The sequence below is a fragment of the Zosterops lateralis genome (genome assembly GCF_965231275.1).
Source record: "Zosterops lateralis genome assembly, chromosome: 29".
Lineage (NCBI taxonomy): Eukaryota > Metazoa > Chordata > Aves > Passeriformes > Zosteropidae > Zosterops > Zosterops lateralis.
This window is the reverse complement of record NC_139789.1, coordinates 6,043,355-6,061,293: the sequence shown is the minus strand read 5'-3', so window position 1 is coordinate 6,061,293 and position 17,939 is coordinate 6,043,355. Positions and strand designations below refer to the sequence as shown.

Below are 17,939 nucleotides of genomic sequence, written 5' to 3'. Positions count from 1 at the left end.
TTAAAGCTTTGTTTAAAGCTCATTTGGGGTTAAGCAGGACCTGAGGATGGTCACTGAGGGTGTGCACTGCCTGCACCTCCATGGGGAGAGAATTCCTGCAGAAACATCAGGAGGAAATCCCTGCCTGGCCCAGCTGGGGCTGCCCTGGATCCCTGGCAGTGTCCAGGGCCAGGCTGGACAGGGCTGGGAGCACCTGGGACAGGATGGGATGAGATTTAAAGTCCCTCCCAACCCACACCACACCACAATTCCTGACTATGTAATTTTTAGTTAAACTACTACAATTTTCCTCTATGTAAAAACTGCCTTTATTGATTTATCTGCTCCCAGGCACAATTACATTGTCCTGGCTCACAAACAAGCAGGTTTGGGTTTTTTTTTTTTTCCTTGCCATCTACTCATTTATAAAAGTTGTTGGGAAGTGTGAGCTGGGCAGAGCTCTGCAGAAATTCAAATCCCAGCTCAGCTTTTCTATTCCTTTGGCAAACTGGACTGAAATAAGTGGATGGGAGGGGAACAATCTCTGCACTTTCCTTTCAATTAAGTGCAGCCACTCCTGGAGAAGGTCTGGGCTCCTGCTGGCTGCCACTTCCAGCCCTTCCTTTATCTCCTGTTTATTCCAGAGAAACTGCAGGAATTCTCCTTCTCAGCATAAAACAGGGTCAGGCTGCTCCTCCTGCCCCAGTCCTGCATTTGGGCTCTGAATTAAACAGCCTTTCCTGCCCAAATCCTGCATTTTGGGCTCTGAATTAAACAGCCCTTCCTGCCCAAATTCTGCATTTTGGGCTCTGAATTAAACAGCCCCTCCTGCCCAAATCTTGCATTTTGGGCTCTGAATTAAATTCTCTCCTCCTGCCCAGATTTTGCATTTTGGGTTCTGAATTAAACTCTCTCCTCCTGCCCAGATTTTGCATTTTGGGCTCTGAATTAAACTCTCTCCTCCTGCCCCAATCCTGCATTTGGGCTCTGAAATGAACAGCCCCTCCTGCCCAAATTCTGCATTTTGGGCTCTGATTTAAACAGCTCTTTCTGCCCCAATCCTGCATTTTGGGTTCTCAATTAAACTCTCTCCTCCTGCCCCAATTCTGCATTTTGGGCTCTGAATTAAATCTCTCCCCACCCCAGACAGGGCTCCCATCAATCCCAGCTCTGCTCTCTCTGCTCTGGGGGACACAAAGAAAACTTTTCCCTTTGGATTTTCCTGCTCTGCCAAGAGAAAAGACCTTTTGGGTCCCACCCTGGGATCCTTTACACGATTTGCTGCTTCCAAACCTTCTGCTCACTCCCTTTTTTTTTTCCTGTGCTCTATGTATAATATACAAATAATCTCAAATTTCCACTTGGAATATCTGTGATTTAATGTTGAATAGCATATAATTTTCCAGGTAAAATTGAAGCTTTCTTCTTGCTATTCACATTTTAGTAGATTTTTTTTTTTTCCTCCCTTCAATGTGTCTGTATTTCCCAAGGAAATAAAACTTGTCAGGTTTTTGCAGAGCCCTGTTTGGTAATACTGCAAAATTGGTCCCCAAAATAAGGCAAATCAGAATTGTATTTTTTGCATTACTTTGTGTCTGTGCCTCAACTGACTCTAATTAGACCTTTTAAGCTTAGAACACATAAAAAAAAAATCTATTATGAAATAGCATTTCCATAGTTTATTTTTGTCAGACGTTCAGAATTGCTCTTTTACTCTAATTAGACCTTTTTAAGCTTGGAATACATTAAAGAAATCTATTATGGAATAACATTTCCAGGGTTTATTTTTGTCAGGCAGATCCAAAGTTGCTCCTGTACAAATTCTTTCACCTTTCTTCATCCTTTATTTTCTTGTATTATTTTGTAAACACCCCTAATGATTCTGTGCAGGGAAAAAAAGGAACTTTTACAGCTTTTTATTTGTGCTGAGGTGGAAAGGGGATGGTTATTTTTTTTAGAAGTTTTGTTTTATCGGCTCCTCTCCTGAAATTCTGGCTCTGAGAGTTTCTTGGCAGGATTTTTGTTAATGGAGGAGGAACTTTGGAGTTGTGCGAGCAGAGTCACACCTGGGTTTGCTGGGAATTTTCTGGGAATTTTCTGGAATTTGCTGGGGTTTGCTGGGAATTTTCTGGGAATTTTCTGGAATTTGCTGGGATTTGCTGGAATTTTCTGGGAATTTGCTGGAATTTGCTGGGATTTGCTGGGATTTGCTGGGAATTTGCTCAGTTTGCTGTGAATTGCTGGGATTTTCTGGGAATTTGCTGGGATTTTCTGGGAATTGCTGGGATTTTCTGGGAATTGCTGGAATTTACTGGGAATTTCTGGGAATTGCTGGGAATTTCTGGGAATTGCTGGAATTTTCTGGGAATTTTCTGGGAATTGCTGGAATTTTCTGGGAATTTTCTGGGAATTTGCTGGGATTTTCTGGGAATTTGCTAGGTATTTGAAGGAATTTGCTGGGAATTGCTGGAATTTGCTGGATTTTTCTGGGAATTGCTGGGATTTGCTGGGAATTGCCAGAATTTTCTGGGAATTTGCTGGGATTTTCTGGGAATTTGCTGGGATTTGCTGGGAATTTCTGAGAATTGCAGGGTTCCAGTGCTGGGGGTGCTGCTGGGATGGGTGATTTGGGTTTCTGGGGCTGGGACAGGTCCTGTCACACAGAAATGTTGTGTTTGGGGGGGTTTGGGGTGACTGTGCCCCCCAGCCCCTGTCCTGCCCCAGGGGGGCTCAGGGAGCAGTTTGGGATCAGGCAGGAGGAGTTTGTGCCCTGCAGCCAAGGACAGGGGGAGGCCACGGAAATCTGCCCTAAATAGTTTTGTTTATCAGGCTCTGGGAAGGGTTTCCAGTGGGTTTCCTTAATGAGCTGGTTTGTTGTTGATGTTGGTAATTACTCTGCAAACGGGGGGTCAGGGCTCATCTTCTTTCCCACCAGCTCCAACCTCCCAGCACTGAACACAAACTGCTGCACTTTGGGCTTTTCCCTCCTCCTCCTCCTCCTCCAGCTTTAACTCCTCATTTCCTCCCAGAGTTGCTGCCATTCAGCTTGGGCTGCCTGAGTGGAAGGGAAAGGAAACTGGAGCCCCAAACTGGGTTTTTTTTTTCTGTCCTATTAAACCCCAACAGCACATCTGTAATGTGGGAATAAACTGGATTATTTCTGCTGGTGGTTTGTTTCTCCCCAAGAGCTGAAACTCTGTCCTGGGGATGGGCAGAGTGATGTCTGTGCTTTTCTTTCCTTCCTTTTGAGGCTTCCTTGCCATGGAAAAGCTTTAAGGAAAGATTTTTGGTGTGGCACCATTTAAAAGCTGAAGGAGCTTTGGTTTGAGCACGTTGGGTTTTGTGATGGATAAATTCCCATCCAGGCCAAGTGGGGGAGGCTCAGCTGGGTCTGACCAGCTGCTTTCATCTGGATATTAAAGGGTTTTTTCCATGAAAACCAGAGGTGGCACTTTAAATATGTCATTTTGGTGACTGTTTCTAAGGAAAAACGTATTTTCCATTAACCTTTCCTGTGTGATGGAGCTGCTGAGGTTCAGTTCAGTGTTAATAGTTGGGGACTGAGGGAAAAATCCTCCCAAAAGTGCTGCTGGAGGTTGGAGTTGGATGAATCTGCACTTCCCCATGAATCATTTGATTTTATGACTTGGAGGAGACAGTCATTTTATCTGACTGTTGTTTTATAGAGACTTATTTGTGTTTTTATGTCAAGAAATATTGCAAATAAGATAATGGTGGTGCATTCAGTGGCCACAAATCCCCCCCATCAGTCCTGGGGCTGGGATTGATGGGACAGGGCTCCTGCTGTGCTCACATATTTTAGCACAGGCTCCAAATTAGAGTTGCAGATAATAAAATAATGAGGAGAGGAAGGATTTTGGGGTTTTTAGGCTGGAAAAAGGTTTAATTGTGCATTTCCTTACAGTGTTTTTCCATGTGCTCATAGTTAATAATGGCATTAACTTATGGAAAAGCAGAGGTGAGGCTGGGAAAAGCCTTCAGAAGGTGGAATAAGTGAATTTCCTGCAAATTCTCTCCTGTGCTCCTGTCTGTAGCTCTGCACAGGAACTTCCTCAGGGGGATCTGCTCAGTCCCTCAGGGCTGATGGAGGAGCCCTGGGAGCTCCTGCCTGGGCTGGGCTTGGGAGCTTTGGTGCCATCTGTGTCCCTGCTGTGGCCAAATGGCATTTCCAGCCTTTTTGGCCTCAGTTCTTTCTCATTAAATGGAGTTTTCCTGAAAGTGCCTGTCCATAAATGCTCCTTCCCACTCTGCCCTGGGGGTTCCAGGGTCACCTCAATCCCTGGGGGTTCCAGGGTCACCTCAGTCCCTGGGGGTTCCAGGGTCACCTCAATCCCTGGGGGTTATCAGTGACACCCCAATCCTTGGGGGTTCCAGGGTCACCTCAATCCCTGGGGGTTCCAGGGTCACCTCAATCCCTGGGGGTTCCAGGGTCACCTCAGTCCCTGGGGTTATCAGGAACACCCCAATCCCTGGGGTTATCAGGGACACCTCAATCCCTGGGGTTATCAGGAACAGCCGTCCCCCAGAACAGCCCCAGGGACACAAATCCCTCAGAACAGCCCCAGGGGCAGAACAGTCCCCCAGGACAGCCCCAGAACAGCCCCAGGGACAGAAAGCCCCCCATACAGCCCCAGGGTGACTGTCCTCTCTCTCTCTGCAGTGCACCTGCCGCAAGGACATGGTGAAGATCTCCATGGACGTGTTTGTGCGGGTGCTGCAGCCCGAGCGTTACGAGCTCTGGAAACAGGGCAAGGACATCGCTGTGCTGGACCACATGAAGCCCACGGCCCTGAGCAGCCCCGAGCTGGACGCCTGGAACGAGACCAAGGCTGACCTCAAGGCCAAACTGCTGCGCAGGTGAAGGCAGGGGGTGACTCTGAGCCCTGATTGTTCTTCACTGCAGAGTTCAAACTCTTCCTTTGCTCCTTTCATGCAGTTCTTGCACCATTTGTCTGTGGTGACGTGTCCCTCACGCTCCTGTTTCCTCCCCGTGCTGTAAAACCACTTCCTTTTCAAAGTGGGACACTTTGTGCCCCTCTCACATCTCATCTCTTATCCTGGAAGACCAAAAAAAAAAAAAAAATCTACAGTGAGCATTGAGAGCTTCACTGATCAGAAAGCAGGAGTTTAAAAAAAGCCCATCGGTTGCAAAGGGGATTTTCTGCATGCCTTTCTGTGCATCCTTTGATCTTTGTATTAATTTTCTACAAGTCTGTGATTTTTTTTTTTTTTTTTTTTGGTGTGTTTGCAGCATGCTTGGGTTGGAAGTTTGGCATGCTAACCTTTTCCTGTTGGAATCTTGCTTTGTAGGATAGGAGATGAGGAAGAGGACAACAAACACCGGTATGTGACTTCCCTCAGCCACCTCAGTCACCTCGTTCTTTTTCCTGGCAAGTTCCTTAAAGTGGCAACTCTGGGACTCTTTTTTTCCTCTGTCACTGAGTTTTTTTTGGTTTTTTTTGTGAAAGCTCCCAGGGAAATCTTTGGGCCTCGAGGTTCCTCAGGCTTCATCTTGGTTTGGATTTTTGGTATCTCTTCCATCAGTGGAGAACCTCTGGTGGCTCTTTGGTTTTCCCTCTCCTGGGCTGGCAGGGATGTGAGGTGGGAACAGCCCTGATAAAAAAGTGCTGCTGCATTTCTGTGCCTGCTCAGGCTCCTGGTGCAGCTGCTGTTTGCACAGTGTAAGGTGCTGTATGAACACCAAGGATTATTTTCCCTCCCTGAGCCTATTACCCAGCAGAGAATCCTCTCTCTCAGCCTGAGCCTATTGCAAATGATCCAGGTGCTTTTTTTTTTTTTTTTTTTTTTTTTTTTTTTTTTTGCTTATCTGTTCAGTGTTTCCTGGATTATTCCAGCATTATCCTGAAGCAGTTTCGAGGCTGTTCAATACTCCTTAGCAGTGCTTTCTCCTGTGCTTTTGTCTTTCCAAGACATGGTTTTACTGGGAGCTGACTGTGCTCAGCAGGATGGAGGGATGGGATTCACCCCTGCCCAAACCTTCACAGCTGTAGCTACTTAATTTAAGTCACTTTGTGGTCTGCTCTTCAAAGAGTACAAACGCTGCTTTTTTTGTCAGCTCTCTTGGAGAAATGGAGCTTTTAAACTCTGCAGAGAGGTGTTATTTCTTCTCTGAGGTCAGGCAGACTTGGTTACCTTAAAAAACCCAACTTGGTTTTACTTTGTGGCTTCAGCAGGAGCCTGTGTTAGTCCAGTCCCCCCCTCTGGAGTGTGAATTCTGTCAGACACTGAACAGCTTCACTTCTGCAAGTGCTCAGCCTTCAGCTGTGCTTTCCTGAAATGCTGAGCTCTCTGCCTGTCTCCCCCACAGCCCCTGAGTGAGAAGAGCACTGCAAAAACCATATTTTTTTCCTCTCCTGTGAGTACAACGCTCTGCACTGTAATTTTTGCCTGGCATTTCCACACCACAGGAACAAAACACAACTTCACTAAAAACCAGCTTGTAACACCTTGACTCTGCTCCTCCTTCAGCTGCAGAAGGTTCCAGCTGCTGTGGCAAAGCTTTTCAGCTTTATCTTCACCTCCCAGCCCACGTTCCCCTGGCAGGGAAGGTGCTGAGTGCTGGGGATGGGGGTGAGGGGCAGAGCTGATCCCCCTGGGCTCAGCCAAAGCCTGTCCTGCAGGTGTGAAGGCACCAGCTCTTCTTGGAGGGCCCCCATCTGCTCAGAGTCTGGCAATTAGAGGTCCCTGTGCATATGGATCAACTTGCTTTTCTCTATTCATCATCCTCCAGCTCAGGTTGAAGTTTTTTTTTTTTGGTTTTTTTTTTTTTTTTTCTCTCTCTCCCTTCTTTGTCAGTTTAAAGGCTGATTAAGGCCTCTTAACTCTGTTGTGGCCCAAATCTAATTAGCAGCTGAGTTTTCTGGGCTCTGAGGATGGGGAGATGCTTTTCTAGGCTTTGGGATTGCTGAGTAAAGTGTGTTTTAGTCTTTGTCACACGATGATGGGGATGAGGCCATAAGGAAAACGCTGCTTTCTACCAAAGAAGTGGTGCCTACATGCTAAAAATGGGGTAAAAATCACAAGTTTCTGATCAGTCTTTTTGGAAAAGAAGAAGAGCTGGTTGGATTTAAACCTGAAATTCAAGGAGCAGTTGCACAGACTGTCCAGGCCTGTGCTGGGGGGGAGGGACGGGGCTTTGGGGCTGCCCCAGGGCTCACAGGGCTCTGGGATTGTGGCTGGTGCTGGAACAGAGTCAGGGCTTTGTTTTGTCCCTCTCTGGCCCAGGGGACCCTGGGGAGGGGACACAGCTGGCCCCCAGTGCCCAAGGGGAAATTCTGTGCCATAAAATGTTATGGGGAGCAATAAAATCTGGGGAGAGCAGGAGGGGGGGTTTGGCCCCTCAGGGGAGTTTTTGGGGACTGGCTGGGCATTGCTCTGCCTGGGGAGGGGCTGAGTGCATTCCCTGGGCTTCTTTCTTTCTTTTTTTATTCTTTCCTTCACCTCTTAAACTTCTTTTTGTCTTGACTTAACAAGTTTCTGGTTCTTGTTCTTCACATTTTCCCTCCCTGTCCCTCTTGAGCACTGGGGAGTGTCTGTGAGGGCACTTTGCTTCCTGCAGTTCCCAACCCCAAAAATCATGTCCTGACTTCTGAATTTCCATTTCTCTTTGCATCGTGGCTCCTGCCATCTTTGCCTTGGTGGCACTGACTTTAAAAAAAATTAACAGCTCTGCCATTGCCTCGTTAGTATTTGTCTCTTCTTATTAATATGCTTATTTTTTAGTCAGATTTCTTCAAGGCCTTGGACCTTCTGAATTTACTGCTGAAAAAAAAAATAAAATCATAGACTGCCTATTGGTTTTGCTCAGGGCTTTCATTAGAGTGTTTTTGGGAGCTGGCAGTGCTGGGTAATGTCTCAGAGCTGGGAGATGATGTTTTGCAGACTCCCAGCAGTTTGCCAAAGGGAGGCACGGGCAGAACGGGCAGAAATAATGGAAGGGAGGCAGAGGATGAAAGAGAGATTTAAACAAGTTTTCGTCTGTGTTTTGGAAGACAAGCGAAATAGATTGAAAACACAATTAAAATCGCTTTAACTGCAGCTTGTGAGCTTTGCATTAGTGATGGTGGGGAAAAAAAGCTCTTCAGGAAACCCAGACAATTAATGGCTGCTGTGAATGGATGTTAAATGTTGTGTTGTGCAAGGTTCATCTGTTCCCTTTCAGATATCTCTGCTGCCCTGTGGTTATTTTAGCTACCTTGTGTTTCCTCTCCAAAGAAGATCCTTTTGTTTTGCATTCAGCTTTTTTTAACTCAGTGATGTTTTTTTTTTTCTATTTTGAAGGCTCCTCTTTCATGTCCAATCACACTTTCTGTGCTTTCAGGTCTCACAGAAAAAGGAGTCAACCCAGAAGACACAAAACAGAGGATCAGAAGTCCCTTGGGGATGTCATGGCTATTGAAACTGCCTTGGAGGATGTGAAAGTGAAAGAGGAGCTGAAAAGGGGCCCAGACCTGGAGGAAGAGGAGAGGAGCAAAGGGATGGAGGGAGAAGGTGAGGCCAGAGCAGTGAGGAGCTCTAAAACACCTCTGACAATGACTTGTCTGCTGCTGTTTATTTCTGTTGAAATATCAGCAGAGTTTTCCCCAATATTCAATCTCTGCTCAGTGAAATATGTCATCGTTCACAGCAGCAATTGATTTTTTCTCCTCTCTTTAAGGATTCCATCCAAATGGCTTTTTTGGCAGGGCTGGAAAATTCTCTAGGCCCAAACTATTACAGGGGTGTAAAATATATATATTATGTGAGGAATATTTTTAAATTATTTCATGGAGAAACAAATAAATGTATTTTCATGTCCTGCTCTGGAAAAGAATGATTTGTGCAGGGCCTTGTGCAATTCATTTTTCCTTTTTCCCTCCCTTTGTTCCCATTTTTCAGAGGCTGAATCCAGGGAGCCTCAGTTTGGGTGGGACCCACAGCTGCTGCACGAGCCCCACTTGGATTTTTCCAATTGAGGTGGAGCTTTTCAGCTTCCTCTGCATGAAACATAAAACCTTTGCTGAGAATAAAACCAGGCTGTGACAACTCCCAGCCCTTTGGGATCCCTTGTGCACATCCAGTGCCCAGGCCTGAGCACACCCTTTGTGCAGGGAACTCCTTCTGTGGCACCTTTTTCTTGGCTCTGGAGAAAAGGTTGGAGTTCTTGCTGGGAAAAATCTGCTTTTTTTCCCCCCCTGATGTGTGGTGAAGTGGTTTTTGTGTCTGTGACACTCCCTCTGAGGCTTCTCCAGCCCTGCTCACAGGGAATTCATTTACATCCATTCTGTACATCCATTATTTGTTTAGCATTTGGAGAAACTGATGCTGCAAACTGTTTAGAGGAGCTGGATAATGATCTGAAAGGAAAATCTCTGGAAGAGAATTGAGGGCTTTGTTCAGAGTCTGTTGGCTGGAGAGTGTATTTTCTCTTTTTACTGGAAATAAGGAGTTAGAGAGCCATTGTTGCACAGTGCAGATACTTAATTTCTATTGCCCTGAGCTGGAGAGCGTCAGCAGTGTGTTAAATTGTCTGCTCTTAGCTCTTGTACAAGTTTAACACTTGATGCTTGTAATAAATGGCCCGAAAATGCTGATTTTTCTTGGGAGACCAGAGATAAGTGACAAGGACAGATCTGAGATCATTAGAATGGCCAAGGAATAATAAAAACTCTGTTCTGGCTGAACGCCTTCCAAATCATACACTTCCACTCCTTCTCGAGAGCTCCGTGGCTGTTGGCTCAGGAGGGGAAAAGCTGATTTTCAGCCCCATTGCAGAAGTGCCACTGGAGCAAACTCCAGTTCACAGACACTCAGCCTTCCCCCTGCAATACAGCAATTAAATCCCAACGAGTTCCCTCTCCTTCCACGTCCTGCTGTCTGCATTGCCTCTCACCAGCGTCTCAGGGTTTCATCTTGAGGAAGAAAACAGCCTCTGTTCGGATGGCCCTGCTCGTGGCAGTTCTGCTCCCCCACCTTCTGCACTTTTTATTTCCCTGCTTTTAATTTGACTCCATTTTCTGTTCCACCAGGAGAGGGACGACCTTGAGAAGGAGAAAGAATGAGATTTCAGAGTAGTCAGGGTTCCAAAGTGGGTCTTTGTGTTGGTTCTTTGGACAAGCTGAGTATTTTTAACTCGGGGTTTTCAGGATTTCTGACCCAGATCCCTCACGGTGTTTACTTTGGGTTTTTATGACTCAGCTTCATATTCATAATTTATGACGTTGCTATTAATATCTTTAGAATCCTTAGCAGGTTGTCTTGGGCCCTTAGGGAGGAGAGTGTTGAGGCTTTGCCCTTCCCTGGATGTGCTGAGCACCAGAAACCTCCTGCCAGTGCAGGGGGAGCTGCAAACCCGAGAGCCACCTGCAGGCCTGGGGCTGCAAACCTCCTGGGCAGCCCCTTCCAGGGCCTTTCCAGGGAGGAATTCCTGCTGGTGTCCACCCTGAGCCTCCCCTGTGCAGTGTGAGGCTGTTCCCTCCTGTCCCTGTTCCCTGGGAGGAGATCCCAAATCCCCCCCGGCTGTCCCCTCCTGTCAGGGGGTTGTGCAGAGCCACAGGGTCCCCCCTGAGCCCCCTTTTCTCCTCCTGAGCCCCCTTTTCTCTTTCTGAGCCCCCTTTTCTCCTCCTGAGCCCCCTTTTCTCCTCCTGAGCCTCCTTTTCTCTTTCTGAGCCTCCTTTTCTGCTCCTGAGCCCCTTTTCTCCTCCTGAGCCCCCTTTTCTCCAGCTGAGCCCTTCCCCAGCTCCCTGAGCTGCTCCTGAGCTCTGCTGGGGGTTCAGGTTGTCCCCCAGCACTGCCCCATTGTTTGTTCCTGGTGTCTCACCCACCTCTGCTCCTCCTGCAGTGGGAGGACAGGGAGGACAATCCCCTCTGAACCATTTGTGCCTCCAGATCCTTTTCCTTCCTGGAAGTGCTCAGGGTAGCCAGACAGGCTCTTGGAATTTTGCCTCCCTTTTTTCCTGGCTTCTGATCCCGTAGATTCACTTGCAAACTCACTTAATGTAGAAAGTTTGAAGCACAGTTCTCTGTGCCAGCTGCTGTCAAATTACCCTTTAGAAGTCAATAAAGCTGGTGAATGGCATTTGTGGTGCTGTTGGGGAGAGAATTCTTGGAGTGTGTAGAGAGTAAATATGATCTGGTTTTGTGCAACTGGGGAGAAATCCAATTTGCCTTTCATTCAATATGTTTGTTTCTCTAAGGAAATTCAATATTCCTTTCTCTGTGATAGAACAAACCAGTTTATCTGAGGGACTGCCTACACGAGTACAACTGTAATTATTTGAGCTGGACTTGTTCCCATTTTTATAAGTTGGTGTAAATAAAGTGATCAGACTTCTAGGAAAGGCTGGGGTTAAGGTGATCCCTCGGGGATTCCAGCAGGGATTTTGGCACTTTATCCTGTTGTGGGATTATTCACCCTCCTTCATGCAGAAACCTCCATTATGTGATGGTTATTCTGATTTTCCATCCCTGGTCAGGTTTGGTGTGGCCTCCAGTGGAGGGGTCTGGGTGGGTTTGGGGCTGGTGAAACTCTTCCCTGGGGGGAACAGGATCATTATCCCAGCCTGGAGATCCCCTCAGTGCAGGGCAGGGATTGGAATCACTGCTGTAAAACGTGGAGGAGACGTGGGGAAGGCTCCTCCAGGCCAGAGCTGCCCCTGGTGACAGCACTGAGATGTTTATCTGCTCCAGGAGTGTTGTCACATCCACTGGGGCTGTGCAGATAAACTCAGTGACAATGAGCTGGGACAGCAAGGACGTGGCTGTGAGTAAAGGATATCTCAGGCTCCAGCTGAGCTCTCTGCTGCGCCTGATTTATGCTTTAAAAGCATTTTTTTAAAAAAAGGCTTGATAGCAGAAATCTTTGGGTAATAATGATTCAGGTGTCTTTGTTCAGCTCTTCATTTCCTGGGGCTGGTGGGTGCATTGACACACAGGAATACCCAGATAAGAGCTGGGCTTGCAGACACAGGGAGCAGCAAACTGCTGGGGCTCTCCAAACTCTTTTGACTGCACCTCCTTATCAGCAAAAAAAATATCTGAGCACACCCCCTGGTGTGTGTCTTTATTTATATACAGATTTATTCATGGATAGAACAAAAATACACATGTACAGGTGTATTTCTGTGCTAATAAACCCATTATGAATGTACAAAAAAAACAGAGGTTGGAAAAGGAAGGCATAAAGATTAAAAAAAATAAATACTGTTTAAAATATCTTTTATTAATGGGACAAAAATATTTCATTCCTGCACCCCAGTGGATGGTTTTGTGCCCCTGTCTTTGGAGGACAAAAAACTTGGAACACAGAGTCAGGGCTAATGTGACATACCACAGGTTTTTGGCACACTGCTCAGTTTCTTGGGGATTTAGATATTTTCCCTCCAGGAAAGGTGGTTTTTAGCAGCCTTTGTGCTCCAGTCAGGGATTGAACAGTCCATAGAAATGACACAAGTGTTTTCTTTCTGAAGCAGCTTCTCTGGGTCAGTGCTGAGTGTGTGCAGCTCTCAGAGCGCTGCTGGAACACAGAGATTCCATGATGGGATGTGGGATGTGCCAGCCCAGCCCTGGGCCCTGGGAAAGCAGAGAGGTGCTGGGTGCCCACTGGATTGCAGTAATTCCATGATGGGATGTGCCAGCCCAGCACTGAGCCCTGGGAAAGCAGAGGGATGCTGGGTTCCTTTTGGAACACAGTAATTCTGTGATGGGATGTGGGATGTTCCAGCCCAGCCCTGGGCCCTGGGGAAGGAGAGGGATGCTGTGTGCCCACTGGAGTGCAGTAATTCCATGGTGGGAGGTCCCAGCCCAGCCCTGGGCTCTGGGGAAGCAGAGGGATGCTGTGTGCCCACTGGAGTGCAGTAATTCCATGGTGGGATGTGCCAGCCCAGCCCTGGGCCCAGGGGAAGCAGAGGGATGCTCAGGGATGCTGTGTGCCTGTTGGAACACAGTAATTCTGTGATGGGATGTGGGATGTTCCAGCCCAGCCCTGGGCCCAGGGGAAGCAGAGGGATGCTGTGTGCCTGTTGGAACACAGTAATTCTGTGATGGGATGTGGGATTTCCCAGCCCAGCCCTGGGCTCTGGGGAAGCAGAGGGACACAGAATTCCCGGGATCTGTTCTCAGTGTCCCCTTTGTCTCCAGCAGGGGAGTGCAAGGCCAAGGCGCGGCCCCCGAAAGCCAAGGGCGAGAGGAAGAAGAAGCAGCTGTTCCCCGCTCAGCCCCCGGCCCCCCAGCAGCCCCCTGAGCCCCCAGCACGGCCCCCAGGCCCCCCGGGGGTGGGGCAGGGCCGGCCCCCAGCCCCCCTGAACGTGGTGCAGCCCTCGGAGGCGCCGGTGGCTGAAGAGGATGAATTCAAACCGCGGCCCATCATCCCCATGCTGTACGTGGTGCCCCGCAGCAAGAAGGTGGTGTTTGACAAGGAGCACATGTCCTGCCAGCAGGCCTTCGAGCAGTTTGCCACCCAGAAAGGGCTGGGCTGGCCCCAGGGACCCCTCCAGGGCCCCCCCAAGGACCAGGACGGCGCCGAGGCCGAGCAGGTTGAGCTCAGTGCGGAGGTCAGTGGGGCACCGGCCCCAGGGATGGGCTGGGAGGGAGCACTGCCTGGGCTGGAGGGGGGTTTAACCAGCCTGGCTGGAGCTGGGCTTAGCTGGATCATTGTTCAGGTCCTTTCCAACCCAAACCAGCCCCAAGACCAAGCCTGGGTAGAAGCACAGCCTGGTCCAGAGGGTGGCAGCCTGGCCTGGGGCTGGGCTTAACTGGATCGTTTTTTAGGTCCCTTCCAACCCAAACCAGCCCCAGGTCTGAGCTGGGTGGAAGCACTGCCTGGTCTAGAGGGTGGGTTTAACCAGCCTGGCCTAGAGCTGGGCTTAACTGGATCATTGTTCAGGTCCTTTCCAGCCCAAACCAGCCTGGGATCCCACAATTCACACTTTCCATGGAGTTCCCAGCTGTGTAAGTGATTGAGCAGACTTTTCACAAGCTGATGGAGTTGGCAGCTTGCAGGTGTTCTGAGGCTGCCCCGATTTGGAGAAAACTCTGTAGTTTACCCAACTTCTTAAGAGAGTTAGTGTTGGCTTTTGTCTGCTCCAGGAATTGGCTCGGGAGGCTTCGGTGGTTCAGCCAAAAGGCAGAGAGGAGTTTGCTGTGTGAATCCAAGAACTCTCTGACAGGGGCTCTGCCTCTCTTGTCCTGTTCCCTCTTTGGGGGGTGCCCATCCAGCTTGTTGTGTTTTCTCCTTTCCCTCCAGGCTGCTTCTGCCTTCTCCAAGATGAAGATGGAGATCAAGAAGAGCCGGCGGCACCCGCTGGGGAAGCCCCCGACGCGCTCCCCGCTCTCCGTGGTCAAACAGGAGACCTCCAGTGACGAGGGTGAGTGAGCCCCAGGGTCCTGTGCATGTCCTGCCTGGTGTCCTGCCTGGTGTCCTGCCTCACCCAGGGAGCTGCTGAAGCCTTTGGCAAAACTGGGTGGCCTGAAATCCCGCGTTCCACAGAGCCGGGAGGAAACGCGGCGTGTTCTCGTTTGCACAACCCAGCTGGAAACAAAACTCCTCCGTGGGAGGTGTCACTTCTCACCTCCCACCCTTTTCTTCACTCCAGAGAAATATTTTGCTGGCTGCAGGATGAGGCTGCGTTTTGGGCAAAGGGAGAAAAGGGTTTGTAGAAAATAATGTCTTAAAGGCAGAGCTCTGTGTTGGATTTTGCAGTGGGGTGGGATCTGTTCCCCTTGGAGGCAGTGGAGGTCAGCTCTGCTCTCACATGTGAGGAAATTCAGTTCTGACCTTTTGCTTGGCTCCTAATTCACATCAGTGTTTGGGTCCAACTTTTCCTTGGCAGAGGCAGAAATGAGAATTAAAACGTTTTCAGTATTTAACTTTACATCACTGATTTCTTCTTTTCCCACATTCTGCTCCCTGTGAATGCCCCAACAGTCTGGGCCAAGGGGAAAGAGAAGATTCTTACCTCTCCCTCTGTTTTGTGGAGTAATTCCCCACTTTGGGGCCTTTCCCCCATTACTCAGAGCAGGGACAAGCCCCATAAGGAGCTGCTGTGTGCTGGGTGGGGCACAGGGGTGTGGCTGCTCACCACTCCTCATTCCAAAGGACAACACCTTTCCCCTTCTCTCTCCTTCAGGAATATCCATCCATTGCTTTTAGAGCAGCCTCCTGCAGGAAGGGGCTCCTCCTGAGCACACAGAGCTCCTTTCCTCACTCAGGAGGATGGATTTGGTGCCTTCCAAGTGTGTAACAGGGACTGGAGTGTGCAGAGGCAGCTGAGATTTGTTACCTTGTTTTGGTGTGGGACCTTGGAGCCAGCCCTGTGCTGGAGGATCCTCATTAGGCAGATTCTTCTCCCTGCTTTGACTTGTTGGATGGTGTTTGGGGACTTGGCTGGTGCAGCAGGCGCAGCTCTTGTGGAAGTTGGCATTTCTTGGGGGCTGATTTACAGCTCTGCTGGGCAAAATCTGATCAAACAGATTCTTCCCCTCCCCACCAAGGGAGCAGAGGCAGCTCCCTGCAGCCCGGGCTGTTCCAGGGAATGATGTGCAAGGATGAAACATTCCAGGGAATGATGTTCTGCAGGAGAACAGGGAGCCTGCAAATGTCACACAGAGACTGAGCCCAGACAAATTGTTTGCAGTGTGGGAACCCTCCTGAATGTCTGTGTCCCCCTGGATCCATCCTGGAGCAGAGGAGGTGATGGCACAGACAGTCACTCCCTTTCTTCTCTCCCTCTGTCACTCTGGATTTGGCTGCTGCTTTCACTGATTTCTCTGCTGTCATAAATCCTGGCCTGTCACCTGAGGTGCCTCCACTGAAATTTGGAGAAACGTGGGTTTGGCTTCATCTCTTAAAAATGAACAAGATAAGAGATTTCTTAGGAAGTCACCCTCGTATGGAATGTGACAGAGCCACGCAGGCAGCTCTCAGCACCTCAAAAAAGGGATTCATTAAACACAATAAAATTTCCACATTGTCTGACAAACGCGTTATGGGCGACATTTAAAACCTGAGATGTAAACTCAGCCATTAAGGTTTTTACTCCCAAGTTCCTTTTATCCTTTGAGGTAACCCAAGAGTCAGAAAATCTTCAAAGGGAGGGAGAACTCGAGAGGAGACTTAGACTTGTAGAGCAGAACATAAACTGCTTATTTCCAGTAATTAACAGTGAAGCAGTGAACAATTTGGTTTAATGTGCTGAGCTCTGGGGATAATGTTCTTCCAAGATGTTTCTGAGTTCCCTGTTCTTTTGGAAACTTTGCAGATTGGTGATGCAGGGAGTGATTTACACTCAGCCTTGAGTGGAAAATTTCTTTAACACTTTCAGTGACTCAAAACTCCTTCAGAAGGAAGGGTAAGAAACTTGGACCCCCAGACTGCCACAAACGGAGCCTGCAGTGGTTTAATCATGAAATGCCAAGGACCTTGAAAAGGTTTATAAAATAAGGAATTAATTAGCAGGAGCAGTCCCTGGCAGGGCTGTGGCAGAGGGAGGGATGGTGGGGATGCAGATGGGGGGTTCAGTGGTGTGGGGATGGCTCTGCAGAGCCCTGAGCAGGGTCAGGGTGGGCAGGACACTCTGGGATGTCCCTTGGGGGGTTTGGGTCAGTCTGGGGGTGGGAACTGGGCTGGCACAGCAGCTGCAGCCCCCAGAGCAGGCAGCTCCTCCCTGCTGCACACAGGACAGGGCAGCTCCTTGCACTGGTATCCTGTGTTTGGAACTTCGCAAAGTTCAAATTAAATCTTCATTGAAGGGTGGTGGAGGTTTCACAGCTGGAAAGGGTGAGAGAGTTACAAAGGCAGTAAATCTCCTTTCTGTCCTTGCTCCTGGCCAGTTCCCTGAGGTCACTGCTGTCCCTGCCTCGTGTGTCCTGTCCCCAGAGGGGACATTCTGGCCATTGGAGGAAGTTTTGGGGGCACAGGCCTGTGAGAGAACATGGAGGAGCTGAATGTTTTTATTTATTGCACTTCTTGTGTTGTTGAGACCTGAGCTCTTTAACTCAGCCTTGCTTCTTTTGCCTCTTCTAACCACAAACTCTTTTGCCTTTACTGACTGCCCTTTGTTTTGGGATTTTTTTTTTCCTTTTTCATTCCAGAAACGTTTCCATTTTCTGGAGAGGAAGACATGAGTGATCCAGAGGCTTTGAAATCTTTACTTTCCTTCCAGTGGAAGAACAGAGCATTTAATTTCCCAGCTGAAAGGAAGTTCAATGCAGCTGCTGCCCTGAGTGAGCCATACTGTGCTGTCTGCACCCTCTTCTACCCCTATAACCAGGTAATTCCCTCCTCACAGGGCTCAGGGAATCTCTGAGGCTGGAAAAGACCTCTGGGGTCAAGTCTCCCCCATCTGTGTCTGTGTTTTTTGGGATGGTGACCCCACAATTCTCTGGGCAGCCTGTGCCATTTCCCGGCCACACTTTCCATAAAGAGATTTCCCCTGATGTCCCACCTGAAGCTCTGACACTGTCCTGTGGATGGATTAGGACACAGACACCTCTGATAGAGACAAACCCATACAAATTTGCACACCAAAGAAACGTGGTTGGGTTTGGCAGTGGTTGGAGCCTTTTTTTGTTCTCTTCCCTGCCTTTCTCAGTGTTCATTTTGAACTCACACAGAAAGAGCTTTGCAAACACTGTTCCATGCAGGGAAAAGTCACACCAGGCTCCTGTTCCCACACGGGCCTTGAGCTGCTGAATTTATGCAAACAAGCCACGAAATAAAAATTTACTGAGTAAGCACATCCATCATCTTTTTTTGGAAACTACCAATATGCTTTGGGAGATGTTATGAGCAGAAAGGCAAAATTCATCAGATGAATTAGTTATTTGTGCAGTTGTGCATTGATTTGTTCTCACATAAAGCCAAATCTGGCTTTGTGTGCCCACCAGGAATTGGTGCCTTAGATACTTGTAGCTTTTCCTGAGGAGAGCAGAACCCCTTCAAT

At 48.5% G+C, this 17,939-nt stretch overlaps 1 protein-coding gene across 3 annotated transcripts in view; it reads left to right on the top strand.

Moving 5' to 3' along the window:
- KDM4B (lysine demethylase 4B) overlaps positions 1-17,939 on the top strand; it is a 67,538-nt gene that overhangs the window by 36,735 nt on the left and 12,864 nt on the right. Inside the window, exons 9-14 of one of the 3 annotated variants that reach the window (XM_083879760.1) lie at positions 4,661-4,857; positions 5,311-5,343; positions 8,342-8,511; positions 13,141-13,550; positions 14,243-14,363; positions 17,089-17,267. In XM_083879760.1, the coding sequence (XP_083735886.1) occupies positions 4,661-4,857; positions 5,311-5,343; positions 8,342-8,511; positions 13,141-13,550; positions 14,243-14,363; positions 17,089-17,267 (1,110 nt within the window). Of the gene's footprint in view, positions 1-4,660; positions 4,858-5,310; positions 5,344-8,341; positions 8,512-13,137; positions 13,551-14,242; positions 14,364-17,088; positions 17,268-17,939 lie in introns of all 3 variants that reach the window. The other 2 variants (XM_083879759.1, XM_083879761.1) reach the window with 2 other exon arrangements.